Source organism: Melanotaenia boesemani, chromosome 24 (assembly GCF_017639745.1).
Source record: "Melanotaenia boesemani isolate fMelBoe1 chromosome 24, fMelBoe1.pri, whole genome shotgun sequence".
NCBI classification, from domain to species: domain Eukaryota; kingdom Metazoa; phylum Chordata; class Actinopteri; order Atheriniformes; family Melanotaeniidae; genus Melanotaenia; species Melanotaenia boesemani.
The window spans coordinates 13365337-13382184 of NC_055705.1; the positions used below are offsets into that span (position 1 = coordinate 13365337).

Consider the following 16848-nt stretch of genomic DNA (forward strand, 5'->3'; position numbering starts at 1 on the left):
TTTTCCAGTAATGAGCACTGGGAGTTTTTAGAATATATGTGAGATATATTTGATTTATTTCAAATTCGGACTAATTTCATCATGTTGTCCATCACTTCTATGAGTCACGATAACATTGTGCACTCACAAGTGATTGTTAAGATCACTGACACAATCTTAAAATTTGTCCCTAACAAACACTTTCAGTAATAACTCTATATGTTAGAGTAGGATGTTAAAGATTAATGACTCTAATGTCTTGACAGTACATGGTACATGAGCTAGCAGAAAACAGTTAGCATGTGGAGTCATGGTTAAAACAGAGTGTGACGTATAGGAGAGTGAATCTAATAAAGTTTTTGTTTTACCTGAAAAAAATATATATTATCTGTTCAGGTGAAAAGGGAAGTAGTTTCTACATTAGTCACTAAGAGCATTAAATGAATAAAATAAAGCCAGTAAAGGTTGTGGAAAGTTTGTACATTCAACAACACAGTAGATAGTTGTAGTGGACAGTATGCATTTAAAAATGAGCAAAACTTCCAACTCTAAAAATGATATACACAAAAAAAAAAAAAATTATATTGATAGTAGCGACTAACTGAGGGCTGAATAGGAGGATTCAAGCAACTTTAAATAAGTTTCCAACCTTAAAACTCTGTTCCATTACCCCTAGAATCGCGCAAAAGCTAAATATCGCAATAAAAAACTGGTAATGGAAACACCTACATTTTGAAAAAAACTCTCAAATATCACTAAAAAGTTTTTACGCTCTCATGAGGTGGTTTTTCAGACGTGTCAATTTAGAAGTATATTGCAAAAGTATAATGGAAACACTTTTCTCGCATATATGCCTCACTGGACGTGACGTAGCGGGTCACGTGACTAGTTCATTTCAAATAAATATGGCACAGTCTGAGTAGACGCAAGAGGAGACGGAAATCTTTTTACAAATAATTAGAAAAATAAATATATAAACTTCATCCTTGATAGCAAACAACAGCAAAATGCAGGAGTTTTACACAGATTTAGAAATCCCTATGCTCTTTAAAGTGGAGTCTCCCAGGACGAGATTTTACCAGAATAGCGGCTAATGCACTAAACGCTATTCAGTGGAAACACCTGCAAATTGCAATTGCACTTAGTCGAAATGTTAGAAATATCACTTTTATTTTGCAAAAAACTGTAATGGAAACGCAGCTAATGACATTCATTATGCTCGATCCTGGAACCGTCATTGTCCTGGAGCATCCCGAGGCTGAGAAACCACAACTTTGTGTTCCCGCCCTGAGCATCGCTCAACAGCTGCATTTTGCTTCATAGCAACACGTCACACTTCAACAACTGGATATCAACACATAGGCCGTTTTGAACACACCAATGCAAGAGGACATTATCAGAGAAAGTGAGGAAAAGAAAGATAAAGGGACAGAGCCAGAAAAAAGACCAGAGTCGGTACTGTGTGATGAGTCGTCCCCCACCCCCACCCCCTGCGTCCCCCCACGCCTTTCTTAATTGGAATAAGGGTACCAATCTAAGCAAATGAGTAAAGACCATGTTATGGCAAACATTCAGCAAAATGAGCTGTTTTACGACCAGATTGTGCTGAATGAAAAAAGGCCCCCACGCTCACATCAACATGTAGCGATGTAGCGTAACTCATAATCATCCGAATGGCGGTAAATGTCTCATGTGTGGACCGTTTGGACCAGCAGAATAGAATGAGGTGAGGACACAACAGAAATCCATTTAACCTAAAAACTTTACATATTACACGTATTTACAGCCACAGAAACAAAACTGCAGACTCCTACAGCGCTTTTACTCGCTTCCAAGAACATACACTACATCTACTGATGAACTTATGGCTGTAAAAATACATGTTTTACAGGTATTTCTAAAGTAATCTGGCATATTATTGAGCATGTGGTGTGATTGATTCTTCTCAGAGCCATTAGGTTAGCTTTCTTATTTCTTTATTTTTTCCCTTTCAGTTGTATAAATCTTTCAGCTTTTCTCATACAGTAATTAGCCCAAGCCTGGACACGATACTATTTATCATGGCAGCGAGTCTTTCCCGACATGCTCGGTGACACAGCACAGACCGTCATCACACCGCCCTTCAGTCCAACTCAAACACTCTGCCCTGGCTTAAATGCAATGATGTGATTGCTCCAAATAGGTCACGGGCCGTTGTTCAGCTCCGTTTCCGTTGTGAAACTAATTGCTGAGTGTGTCTTTGTGTGTGTTGTGAGTTCATGGGTTAGCGCACGCACACTGTGCATGTTGTGTTCGTGTGTGTATGTTGATATGTGATATTGCTATGGAAGCAGTAAACAGAATCCCGCTCAGTAACTCTGTATGTGACATTTACTGGAGAAATAAGTCAGACATGTTTCGGCTTCCAGTCGCCTCAGTGACTGGCAACATTAAACAGCTCTTCTTAATAATTCATCCCAGGTTCTGCTCACATTACAACATTTTATGGATCATAGTTTCACCATCGGAGGCGTTAAAACCTCTACAACAAACCTTTGCAGTCATTCCAAATAGCTGTAAAGCTGAGAGTAAAACAGTGTAAATACCTAATGTGATATAGAAAAAAATCTAATGTGATAATTCATCCTAAGAGGAAAATAAACCCATGCACCAAATTGTCTGGTAATCCATTCAATAACTTCCATGATATTTCACTCAGAAGTACAAATATGACATTGTAGATTTAAAAAAAGAAAGTCAGAATATCGTCAACATGCTTTAAAAGCAATGTATAGAAACAATAAGTGGCTGCACCAAATTGCTTCCCATTCCAACCACCTGAAGTTGAAATATTTAAGTTTGGATCAAACTGTAACACTGACCAACATTGTAATGCAGCAAGCTTTAGAAAACACAGGACCAAGTCCCGGGGGAGTTCTGACCTCAGACTGTTCTGACATGCTCTTATTAACTCAGTCAGCTTAAATAATTACATCATAACTCATATCACAAATCCACAGAATCAACTATTTAATCTTCAAGTGTTTTGCGTTCTGAGCTGCACAGACATGCAGGCTTCAGTTTTCTAGGGACAAGGTTTTTCACTCCACTTCACAAGTACTCATAGTGCTGCTATAAAGACGAGCTGTAAATTTAAAACCTGGTTGTGTATTTAAGTTTTGAAAAACTACAAATAATTCAGCTTCCCACCCAAACTGATGGGCTCATCTACAGAAAAAACTCTTGGTTTGCTCCAGATTTCAGTTTTCAATAAGAGGTGATAATAAAATTGAAGTTACCATGGAAACGATGATGAAAATTTGGACTTTAGTTATTTGTAAGGTTATTTTGAGTCTAGCAGGACTGGCTAACTGGAGTTGGAAAAAAGATTTCAGGGAATCATATTTGCTCTAAACTGCCTTTGAGCAAGGCACTCACAATCTCAAGATTATTGAAGGTCTGCTTTCTTTAACCTCAACAACAGGAACATAGCAGAAGACTAAAACGTGATGACACTGCTAAAATTACTCAAGAAAGAAAATGCTGACATTTGCTCCTAGCTACACTTTTTATACCACAGGGATGCAAATGCAGTTAGAAATGACAGATGCTACTTAAATACTTAAATACTGTCATCTTGACACTGAAAAAATTCATATTTTGAGTTGGATTGGTGCACAGATCAGCAAGGATGGTCAGTAATGTTAGATAACATCCATTTTTAGCTCTTCACATACAGCCACTTCTGATAGTGCTTCGAGGAAAAGTGCAAATTTTTAGAAAAACGAGGGAACAGCACATCAGATGCACATAAATGGCCAAAATCCAAAACTGGAAAAAGTCCCTAAAGCTCTCTCCAGATATAAAATGAGATTTTTAATTTATTTTTAATTTTAAAAAAAAGAGAGAGATTTCTGTATTTGCCACCTGATTATACAGCAGGACTCCATCACTCCAAGAAGGCTAACTGCATTAAGAAACTCCCCCAACCCTGATTTATATCATTTGATGGAAAACTGGAAGCTAATCTCACACACAGCCTGATTTATTGTACTGATTTTAAAAACTGACCTCTCACGCTCCTGCTCCAGCAGGTTGGTGAACTCGTCACTCTTCTTCATGAACTCTCCATGGTTCCTCTTCTCGTCCTCCAGCTTGTACAAAGCCTGTTTGTGTGCTTGCTCCACCATCAGCAGCTGCTCCAGCATCCGCCGGTGGGTCTCCCTCTGCTTCTCTACTAACTTATCCAGCTGCATCAGCAGAACATAAAAAAAGATCTCACGTTAGAACTGAATTGTGTTACCTAAATTTTGGATGTCATTATACTTTGACTGAAAGTTGGCGTTACCTCTGCCATGGGTTTCTCATAGATGTCTTCCTGGAAGACATCAGTCTTGCCCTGGATGGCATCCCTCTGCAGGGCTTGCAGGACTTTCTGTGGTGTGACGAAACCATATTTGGCCTCCAGCAGAGCCAAGTCAATTTTCTCTGCCTTCAGCACTGTTATCACTTCATCTCTAGCCTGCAATGGGAAAAGAAAGTGAGTTTGGTTTTGAAATGCAGGAATAATTTATTGAAGACTACATGCAGGAACAGGAGTCCAAGCTAATGCTCTGACAAAGAGGAACTCAAGCAGGAGTACTAGTTGTTTGGGGTTGAGGTTTAGTTGAGTTATCTAACACATTTAAGCTCATTAGATTTTGTTTAATAAACAGAAACACCTTCAGGAAATTCCTGAATCTGGGGCCAGAATGACAGGAAGTAGCATGAGCTGTTTGCTGTCCGTTAACACAGGCTTTTTGTCAGTTTAGCTTCCTCTGCCCAATGACTCAGTACGTCGGGTGACTGGGGTCATTGCCATGTCTGCTGGCCATCAGCTGCTATAGTTAAATGCTTCCAAGGTTTAATCCAAGCTGGCACAGTCACCTTTCCAGATTAAGTTACCTGTAGCTCTCCTTCCAGCAAGCTAAGTAGAAAGACGAGGTCATCTCGGGAAAGGTCCCTGCCCTTCTCCCTTCGACCGCCCTTTGCAGCACTGCTGCCACTACTGCTCCCACTCCCACCAGTACTGGAGCTGTTCTTGGCTGTCTTGTGGTTCCGGCGAATGGTGCCTGTGTCGTCGGGAGGCTCTCGGTGCCGGCTGCGACGCTCTGGTCTTCCTGAGGGCTCCTCTCGTTCTGTGGATCGCTTGCGTGTGTCCGCCTGGTGCTGCTGAGCCAGCTTGGCCTTGGCTACATCCTCCAGACTGTTGCTGCGGGACCGCATGTTCCTCTACCTGTTCATTGGATAGAAAATGGAAGGATAAAAGTGTTTGTTTATACCTAAGGATGTACACACATTCCTTTATTTGTATTGTCTTGTGCATTTTTAATCTCAGCTTCAAGTCAAGATGGACACGAATTAAAGAAATGTTGTTTATTCCATTACTATCACTTTTTATTGTGTTGGTGCAGCCAGTATGTTCAGTTTAGTGATGTCCCAGTTTAAAGTATCACAGTTTGCAAGTACTTGTTCTTGTTTGTGGGATTTTTATAAATTTTTCTAGAAAGGATTCTAGTTTTACAAGGTTTTGGGGCTGCATTACATGTGTTTTAGGCGGCTGTGACCAAACCATTAGCTTCGGTGTTTGGGATGAGTCTCCTGTTGTAGAAGCTATTTTTAGCTTTTCCACAGATTGTGTGATGTTGACCTCCAGATTCTTGTTCACATTTAATTCAATAAATTATTTCTTCTACCACTAAAATGTTCCTTTTGCCACAGAAAGCTATTCTTATAATAGTGCAGAAGTAACATGAATTAGTATGACTACCTTACTTTAAAAAAATACTTTCATCTGTAACTTCCTTCCTTTTAGAAATTAGCTCATCGTCCACTTGTTCATTATTGAGGTGCATAATGTCAATTATTTATGTACATTATTATCAGTGAATGATTGCTCACACACACACACACAAACACAAAAAAAATTGTGACTTGTTTTTATTTTATATAGGTTGTCGGGGCTATTTTCAGACAGTATGGTTGCTGCCTCTACTAAACACTCCATGACTCCTTTAATCAGTGGTATCCTGCTTCACCCAACAAGCATTTAGTTAAAAACAGAACAAAATAGGAAAAAACATGCAAGGATTTGGAAAAGCACAGGAACTCAGAAAAATACTCCACCGTGGCACAAAAATGAAGGCTGTTCATTTGCCATGTGTACATTGTGGGCACATATCGTCATTCCATGCTGTGTTGTGAGACAGAACGTTTTTAGACCAACAAATTACCCAGAGCGACCTGATGTCATTCACAGCAGATGATCTTTCAAATTTTGGTTAAAAAAAAAAAAAAAATAGTCTGCCAGAAGATTTAGATTCAGGATCTCTAACATCCAGTCCTCATAGACCACTGTCCTGCAGGATTTAGATGCATCCATGCTCCAACAAAGCTGATTAAAAATAAATTAACAGCTTCTTGTCAGGTTTAACACAATGCTCCCTTTGTTGAAGCAAGGACAGTGGCCCTTGAGGGTTGAAGTTTTGAGATCCTTGATTACATGTTTGACTCACTGTGGTTTCACCTATTTTATCTGATTTGCATATTATACTGTAGGTGGTCTGATGTGATTAGGTTTAACAGGGTTAACATCAGGTAGATGTTTTATGTGCAATGAATAAAACCTGTTGTGATGTGTTTATGTTGGACCTGTACACTGTGCATTTGTCACATCTGGTTTATTAATGAGCCATTCGGGGACACGGCTATGATAAACTGAACTGTGATGCACAGATGAATGCTGTAAGCTGCACACTCAGGCTAAAGAGCTATAAGCTCATTTGCCAAGTAATTTATTACCTCTTCAGGGTTTATGCTCAGCTAAAGTAAATACATCCAAAAGACAAACTGAAACAAAAGCATGTTGAGACTCACTTCTGAGTGTAAAAAATCCACCCAAAGACATTACATCATCATCTATCAGGGCTCAACTCCTGTGAAAGTGTTTCCAAATAAGTCAGCTCAAAAGTGGCTGTTCCAGTCAACGGCCATATTTCGCAACTGTGTCCTTTTTTTAATTTATTTGTAACTCAGGGATGATGTATAGATTAAAAATCAAGCTTTTTTAAAGGCTCAGGCTCTACGCAGATGAGGTGATACACTCAGATATTGTGGTTAGAGTTTAAAAAATAAAGAAAGCAGATTATTTTTAATAATAAAAAGTGATTAAAATATCTCACCTTCTATTATTTAAACATTACTCTGATCTTCTTTAGCCACAAATATTAACCATGAACTTCACTGTTATGTAAAGTGAAAATTAACTGAAATTATTTAAATGAAAAATGTATGCGTTTGTTCCAGGATTGCTCCAGGAAAAAATAAATTCATATGAATTTTGCCTGAGACGGCCTAATTGGCACATCGATGCAATGTGTTGGAGACTCCTGTAGAGTGTGTCCAGCCTCTGTGTGAGGCCCTCTGACAGTTTATTAGTAAGAAAGATGGCTGGGTGATTGCATTGTGCTCAGTCCAGGCAAGGCGCCACATGATTCAGGGCTGAGGTAATTCCCTGCAGTCAAAGACAGACTCCACATCAGCTTACTCAGAGATTTGGGCTACAGGCGATAGAAAGAACTTCTTGAAATAAGTGCACAAGTGTGCATGTGTTGGTACAGACTTGGGGAATGAACATGTTTTTCCTGTACAAAAAGTGAAAGATACAGTACAGTTTGTCCGGAGGGTCATAAGGGCAGTAACCTCTCTAATAAGCAAGATCCTTTCTGATGAAATGCAGCTATTAATCACTGCACAACTGCAGCTTGTTTAAACCAACGCACACTCATACTGTACTTTACATCCACAATAAGCTTAAGAGTGCGGATTTGAGCCGAGATTGTGCAACAAATCCAGGGGTCATAGACATGTAATGCAGGCCCCACTGGGATTCCTACACGTGCAAGTATCACGTATCTGCAAAATCTCCAAGATGGATCAGAAATATATCACATAGTTCATAAAAAAGTTCACTGAGGGGACGGGAAAGGGCTCCAAATCAGTCAAATAAATGAGTTTTTTAGCTTGGTGTTGTATCTCTGCTGAGCGATGGGTCCAGGCTTTTGTGATCTGTGTTATTGGTTTTAGGAAACTTGGATGAAATCAGAACTGGAGACACTAGCCAGCTGTGCTGATATGTATTCTTGGACAGATGTAAGAAGAATTTGTTGAACTGTAGTTACACTGTTAAAAAGCACATTTTTGTCATTATCCAAATACTATGATTCCACTCAAGGATTTTTCCTTTAAACATTTGAATTAACTAAAACCCTAAATTACACCTAATATGCTAAACTTATTACATTAATATAATGAGCCTTTAATATCAAGCTTTTGCAAATCTTTACGTCCAAAACAAAGTTGTTAAACATTAAAAAAAAGACGACAAACTGTTCATTCTGATCAAATAGACATAAGATAATTTACAACTGAATCCAGAGTTAATTATTGTTAGCGATTATACCTTGAAATCCCGTCATCTGCTTGCAATTTTAACACCGAATGCACACTTTGAAAACGAGCACTTATAAAAGATGGCTGGGAATTTTTTCCAGGTTTTTAATTCACTATAAATGCTCACATACATTCCTTTGGTCTTTAAGACCATATTGTCAGTGTTGTCAGCATAGAGAGCGTGTGAATACAAAACCATTAAAAGACATCTGATTAGATACCATTTGTGGAAAGAGACCTCAAATACCCCTTTGGGAACCACCTTAACCCGATAAATAAATCCGTTTTTGAAAATCTTTGATCAACTGATAAAACAAACGTCTTTTTAATAGGAAATGTAATCAAAATGTCAACATTTTAGATGAAGTCAGAGCATTTTCCCAGTTGTCAACCCCCAGTAGTCATGTTTGTACCTGCGATTCTCACGTCATGACAATACATCATGATTTCCATCTGTTATAGAACCTACAATAACGGCATGAATGAGTAGGTGTGTGACATGTGTGAAACTGCCCAGGGATGACTTAACCGGGGCTTTGTCCTCTTACTAATCCCATCCAACCAGTGCCAGAGCAGTTTGAATAAACTACACTTGTTTTTCATTCTGGGAGCATTGATCAGTGCCAGAAGGTGATGTTTTGATGAACAGGTGCTCAGATCTTATGCAACAGGCTTGGCTGCTTAGTTTGGTTTTGGCAATGATGACACAGTGCTGAGAGGAATCTCTCAAGTACAACTATGATCAGACTCAAAGGGAGAATTAATAAAAGTTTTGACCAGTCCCAGCATGTTTTCCTGTTGTTCTCCCATTTATATACAGCACTTCTTGAGTATCACAGGTGGAGAAAATAGAGATATTCGTTCTCCATCAAAGTAGCTTCAGGGCTTGTTCAGACCCTGTTCTTTGGTTTTGACAGTCAGGAATGCCAGCTAGTATAACATCTTATGGTGTTGTAAATAAAACTTTATTTTCACCAATAACATGAAAAGAGCAAATCAGAGCAGCATCGTTTTTGACACTGTGATTCTCTAGAAATTTACGAAACAAAGGGAGCTTCAAGAAATATGACTTGAAGTGGGTTCAGCATTGTCATACCAACAAACTCAGGATGCTGAAAAGGTGTAAATCTATTAAAGCAAATATTTTCTTTAAAGTATGTGGAGTCTGATGGCTTTGACAAACTTTCTGGTTTCTGCTTTTATTTCTCATGTTGGACCAGATTTGAGTTCATTCAGTTTGTAAGTAAAGCAACAAGAACAAAAGCATACTTATAGAAATACATTCTCAAACCTACTCCACACCCACCCACTTTTTTAAAATTTTCATTTTCACGATGACTGAGACACATAACAGCAAGAAATTTTCTTACCAAGAAATCAAATTCTGTTTTTTGATAGCTAAATATTGACCTAAATCAAATCATATCTTGTGGTGCATACACCTAACCATCCTTGATGGGCTGGCGACCAATCCAAGGTGTACCTTGCCTCTCTACTGCTGATTCCTGGGATAGACTCCACCCCCCTGCAACCCTGAATTGGACTAAGCGTTATAGAAAATGAATAAACGAAAGAACCTAACCATGCAGTTATTTAGCCACGACTAAATCAAACACAAACTAAACCTGAATGTTCTCACCAAGCAATGACAGAGCTGACTGAATGAAAAGTAAAATTTCCCACTGAAAAAACCTGCAAAATGATAATTCCACTCAAAGAATGTTTGAGGCACTTGGGTTAAGATTATTACATTCTTGCCTTTCCTTCCTCCAAATGGGCTTGTTTTGGCTCTTACATGCCCTCAACTAAATGAAGGAATCTGTGCTTGGCACACAGATTCTCTAACTAACTCTCCTTTGGCCTTGTTTTAGAATATAAACACGCAATTCCAACAGAACATGTCATCATACATTCTTAAAACCATTTGCTTTGTACGGTGGCCAGGAAGTCCAAAACAATATTACATTGAGTGAAACACTTTTACATTTTCGCGATACAAATTTACATCCAGTGAAACACTTTTACAAGTTTACCGAAACACAATTACAAAGATAGTACACCAAAATCTGTGATCCAGCAGAATCTATGACCACAGGGGGGCGATAGTGTACATTTCTCTGCATGTACGTCTTAGAACTCAAGCAAAGTCTTGAATACTTATTGAAAACACATTTCTGATCGCTATCAGAATGTGCTACTTTACTGTACCTGCATTTTAATAAACTCAGACTTCAATAAAAGTGATTGCAAGACTTTGCGTGTCTTCTAAGATTTTGGTGAAGAGGGCTCCCTGCAGTCACAGATTCTGATGAGTCACAGATTTTGAGGAAATTGTGTTTTGGTAAACTTGTAAAAGTATTTAACTGGATGTAAATGTGTATTGCGAAAATGCAAAAGTAATATCGATGTACTATTGTTTTGCACTTCTCAGCCACCATAGCTTTGAGATGAGGTTGCTGACTACATTAGAAATATGTAGGACTTAGACCTCAGAGGGACAAGTATTAGATAGTTTCCCTAATTAAAAGTAAACAAAAATTATCCCATGACTATGATGAAACAAAAGAATTCTTGTTTTATTAAGCGAAGATTTATATTTATTTTTTAAACTGAGACCATTTATGGCAAACACTGCCTCACTTTGCCACCTTGTAGCATGCTAGCAAGCTAGCTTAGTAGCTTCACTCAAAATGTAGCAAAGCTGTTTTACTAAAGTTTCTAGTGACATCTACGGAGCACCGAGATTGTGTACAAACATTTACATACATTTAAATAGCTTTTAAAACATTTTGCTTCTAGTCAAAGTGACTGGTTGACCAACAATCAGGCCAAACTTCCCATTCATATAGCCACATTCATGGTGTGGCCAAAAATGATGAATATTAATGAAAACAGTCTTTTTTTTGTCTTTAATTTTTTTTCCTCTTCCTCCCTGAGGTCCTTCCATTACCACATGCTCTCATTAAGCAGTGAGGACAATGTCCGAAGCCAAAAGTAAAGCTGTTACTGGAAACAGTTGGCAGTTTGGGTTCGTCTAGCAGAGACCACCAAGGTTTCTTCAACAAGCTACCAGGTCAAAAAAGGCTCACTCATTTAGATTTTACCAAGCCAGACAGCCAGACAGCAGCTCATAAACCCACACAAAGTTGTATATAATGACCATCAAGTAATTTTTATCACACATTTGAGCCCTTCAACAAGCAGTTAAGCTTATTATTTTGGATATTTTCTTTGACTGCTGGGACTCACAACCTAAATTAGCATTGCATTCCGCCACACATAGAAAATCTTTTCCAAATGTTACACAACTTGTCAATAAGCTTTAAAATGAACCAAACCGTGTAGATCAAGATCCTTTACAATGAGTGCCTGCTGTCCCTTTAGCCAAAAATAAAAAAGATAGCTTTTTAGTGATGACTTCACTTTTTATGAGAGGTGGAAGTAAAGCAGAAGAGCGGCTGTTAAAGTCAAGAGGGTGAAAGGTGAGGAAGCAGGTGTGCCACAGAGCAAACTTTTTCTTCTTACACGCACAAACGCAAACAGCAGCCTGTGTGGCAGGCGGGCAGAAATGCACAGAACATATGCATGCATGTACACACCCTTTGCTGCACAGGGACACACAAATTAGAGTAAATTCCTGTGGGCTGACATCATGCAGCTGTCAATATGATTGAGGGGAAGAGAAACGCAGATCAAAAGAGAGTGGAGAAAGGAGAGAGCAGGGAGGGGAAAGATGGAAGAGCAGCAGTTTATCCTTGGGAGGATCTTCTGGTAGTCTGCAGCTTTGTATACAAAGCCTGACCTAAATCACCACTTAAGATAATTTCAAAAGGTGTCTTTGGTGTTTGAATTCACAAAAAGTGTAAAGTGCTTTCAGGTGGCAGGAGTAGGTCCTGTAACGTAATTCCATCTTTTCCAAATCCCACTGGGTGAACTCAGACATGCAAAGTGTTTCCAAAAATAAAGTTTTTTCTAAAGTTTTGACACTGAAGTTTTTCATTCAGCAGAAAAAGAATGGCTTCTTGTGAGGTTAAAGGATTAACAATTTTATGTTAGGAAAAGTGTGTGTTTTTTCCTTGTATCTTTTTTTATATGCAGAAATACCTAAAAGGTTGTATGTGGGAGCTGTTGTTCTTCCTCAAACAGCAGTAGCATAGCTAGTCAGTTAATATAGTGCTGCTTGAAAGCTGAAGATAACGGCCATTTATTGCTGGGTTTCAATCTTGTCCTACAGAGATTCCTTTGGATCCTGTAAATCTATTAGTGATATTATACAGAGAAGATAAACTATCTTGGCATTAACTTCAAAGCAAACATTTTTCTAGCAAAAGAAAACAGTATCTTAGCTTTAACCTTTAATAATTTGTTCTACCTTCTGTAAATAGTATGTTTTAGAGAGAGGTATTCAAGAAAACCAGCATGTTATCCCAGATTATCAACACACTCCTTGTAAATCTGGTCAGGAAGGGACAAACTGAGATTTCAATCACTATTTTGTGTAACACACCAGGAATTCTTTGCAGCAGAGGCAAGTCTTACTCTCAGTAGACCAAAAATAAGTCAGTGACCTGTGGAAAAAATGGCAGGTTAAAGAGAAAGGCAGGGGGTAATGTGTCGCAAAATCCTGTTTTAAAATGCTTCTTTTGATCCCAGCACAGGCAGTCATGCAGTAAGTATCAAAAAAATCTGTTTTCAGTTGGGGGCGAACCACAGAGTCTGAGTCATATAAAAACAGATCATATGTTCCTAATTTTTTTACACTTTTCAATTGTTTCTCCAGATAACATGCATGTTGAATTGCATCAAGTACTGTGCTGCATTGTCAGAAATTAAAATATCCAGTCTCAAGTTTGTTTTGCATGAACTGATTCTAGGCTAATATGACTAACTGGTGCAAATGCAACACATGGATTAGAGCATACATTATTTAGTATGAAATCTATTAAGAACAAAGTTTTTCTCAGATATTCCAGGAGAATATTGCACATTGAGAGCTAAAGGTCAAAAGTCCTGAGAGCAAGAATCACCACTGTTGGCTCAGAGGAAAGGTCAGATTTTTTTATTTATTTATTAGTTTAAGAACGTGTGTTGTACATTTTCATGATTTGATGCTGCAGGATTGTTCTGTACTGTTACAGATCAGTCGTAATCCTCAAACAGACACATTGTGTGTGAATGTTTCCACTATTAATCTTTAAGTTGTAATAAAGCTGCAGAGCCAGAGAGCACTTTGACAGTTTTAGACAAACACTTTGGAAAAGGTGTTGTGCCTCTTGAAAGTACTTTTTCCATTGTAAAATATAAATATACTTTCAGTGTTTTATTCATATTGCTTCATTTAAAGTGTTATTGTAACGTGTAAAATGGATCAGCGGTGCTAATAACACCCAAAGAATGACTGCAGAAAGTAGCACGCTGTGCCGGAGGGGTTTCCGTCATCAAGCCAAAGGAAACCAGTTAAATGTTTACAAACAGAAAGTCGGTTACCACAGCAACAGGTAGAGATCAGCGCTTGGGGCTCGAGGTTGGATGAGATGCCATAAACCAGTCGGAGATGTTTCCTGCAAGCATTAGAGCTGCTGGACTGTGAAGCAACAAGAGAAGCAGTTTGGGAATTCCTCAGCACTGAAGTCGTCCGCAGCTCAGACCATAACTCCTCCAGAACGGATGGTCAGGCAGGCAAACAGAGATGTTTCAGCTCATGTGGAGGCGGGCTGTTATTTAAAGCTGGAGGATACAGTATATGACAGTGCCTCACTGCCACAGGGCTGTTAAAATGCCAGTTCGGGAGAAAAAGAACACAGCTCCACTTTTTTTTCTGCTCTCCACTAGATGATGCAACCTCTGGAAATCTTAGAACTTGTCAGAGTCTGTTACACTTTGATCTTGACACATTTTCAGTGCAAGCTTTCCAGACAAGCCTCATATTCAGTAACAATGTGGTTCCTCCTTAGATTTCTAAAGATGGAGAACAGATGATGGTGGATAACACTGACTGTACCCATTCAGACAGCGGCTGTCTTCAGACATTGTAATATGCATCTTTTAGTTCTAATTTGGTATCACTTCTTATTTGGGTGAAGAAAAATGAACAGCAGAAAAGCACTTTTTACTCACTAGGGGGTGCCATGTTGCCAATAAAGCTGAAACCATTGGAGCTCTCATCAGTCAGTATTCTAAATCCGAAAAAAACAACATGAACGCAACAGTTTTTTTGGCAGCTAAATTTAGCAAAATTTGAACTTTTACTGGTTAAAAGATATGTAATATAGCTTAAAAATGAATGAACAAAGGGCATGTTGCTTTTAAAGTTTAGTTTAGAAATATTTTGTACAAAATTAATCAATTTAAACAATTTTTTTCAAGTTGCTATTTTTTTTATTGGACATTTTCTTCCTTTTTATCTGCTGAAGACAGCTCACTACTGTACTAGTTGTTTTTATTTGTTTTTTATTTTCTGTTTTAGGAGTGTACCTGTGTCTGTTTCCTTTTTATTCATTTGTTTTTATTCTCGGTGTAGGGTTTTAATGTTTTTATTGTTCTATTTTATTTTATTTCCATTTTTTATGTACAGCTCTTTGGTCAGCCACATTGTTGTTTTTAAGGTGCTTTATAAATAAAGATGGTATGGTACTGCTTCTCCCTGATGATTTTCCTTTGTTTTTCATGTCAGAAAATACACAAATCTCTTTATATTGCCTGAGCTTATCCAGGACACACAACAAAAGCTGTGAGAACTGCAGTGTTGGTTTGTTTTTGGGGGAAATAGGAGGAGGATGGAAAATTGATGGGATTCATGCACGCTCTGCCAGGTTTACAGGATGCATTTTGAAACACAAAAACAGGCCTTGGATTCTTTATTTTACAAACATTTTACTTGCTGACTGAAATGTTAACATTTTTGTTTGAGCAACGGTGCATGAGAATATCTTTATTGTGACCTCATAGATGCTTCAAATGGAGCATTTTACAGTATGTGATTTTATTTTTAATTGTCTGGGTCCTCGCTGTATATTAGAGCTTCTTTCTTTCCCTCCCTGCTAAGAGGGTCACATTTAATGTGGTCAAACTGGTAAGAACAAAAATAGAGTGGCACACAGAGGTTTTGTGTCCTCTTGCGTCCAGAATTAAGACCAAAATGGCTTTTTAATAGTGCCCGTCGTGCTCTATTTATTCAAACATCAGGACAACAGAGTATGATGCACATAAAGTCAGCTACATAACATTACTGCTGCTCAAAAACTGGCGCTATGTTTAGCCAAACCAACTAATACATGTTTTAAACACGCTAAACATATTTAATATCCTGTATCAGCTTGCTTTCTTTGGCAGGTCCTTGATGTTCAGTGTCATCAGACTGTAATCTTGTCTGTTCTGGAGCAGGTGATTATGAGAGAGACGGGTGATGTGGTTTAAGTTGGCCGGGAGCTGCTGGGTGGTGGCAGTATCACAGCACTGGATGTCACACTGAACAAAGCAGAAGTGAGGGGTCATCCAGTTCAGTGAAAGGCTGGTTGGTATGGGCTTAATTTTTTTACCTATTTCTGCTGTCACCGTCAAGATTTTATAAGTTAAATGTTTTGGTTTTACAGCACTCACTTAGCCTAATATGTCACATTTCATTTTCTGTGTAAGCCTGAAGGACAACAACTCTGCACTTTGGAGACCTCATAGATTGTCTCTGATAGTCTAGCTGGATTAATAAGGGGTTTGCATGACATAAATCCAATATTCTAGCAGGCTAGCTTTAACTTGAACATACAAAGGAGCAGAGCCGCATAACCTGCAGAAATACGTTTTTAGCTGAGTCATAACTAGAGTAAGCACTCAGTGTTTACATTATCAGTCTATTCCAGGGTCATAATTTTATTTTGGGGACATACAAGAATAGATTAAAATGCTTCTATAATATTGTAAATTGGAGCACCTCCTGTTAAAGTTACATTTGGCTGCCCTGTGGGTCCAGTCTGATCTGATTATTGTAGATGAGGCACCTGCTCATTCTTTATTATTTAAACTAAGCCTGGACTACAAATTAGATGTTTCAGGCCATTCACAATTAATGTGTATTGTGGAAAGAATAATTTCCTTTGTTGTGGACTTTTTTCATGCATTAAAAAGTTATACAGCACGATAAGCTCTTAAACGGACCTTGTTGAGATATAAAGCTCTCTTTGCAGATAAAAAAATATGTTGTCTTTTAAATTGTGGCAGATTTTCTCTTATTTTCGCAACTGTTTCTGCAGAAACATCCATCTCTACTCCTCTAAACTTAGTGTAACAAGTGTAACAAAAAAGCGTAACAAAAAAATAAATTGAATTTCTCACAGAAGTTGCAGGCAATCCTCCATCTGAAGAGATAAATTAAACAAATTTACATCCTATTTGCATCCCAACTAC

General features: G+C 38.3%; 1 protein-coding gene across 3 annotated transcripts in view; it reads right to left on the bottom strand.

Moving 5' to 3' along the window:
• The window catches only part of filip1l (filamin A interacting protein 1-like), a 71584-nt gene that overhangs the window by 39170 nt on the left and 15566 nt on the right, over nt 1-16848 (bottom strand). For all 3 annotated transcript variants that reach the window (XM_041979158.1, XM_041979159.1, XM_041979160.1), the window contains exons 2-4: nt 4903-5233; nt 4307-4480; nt 4030-4208 (exon numbers count right to left, since the gene is read on the bottom strand). In XM_041979158.1, coding sequence (XP_041835092.1) covers nt 4030-4208; nt 4307-4480; nt 4903-5223 — 674 coding nt within the window. In that variant the 5' untranslated portion in view covers nt 5224-5233. The remainder of the gene's footprint in view (nt 1-4029; nt 4209-4306; nt 4481-4902; nt 5234-16848) is intronic.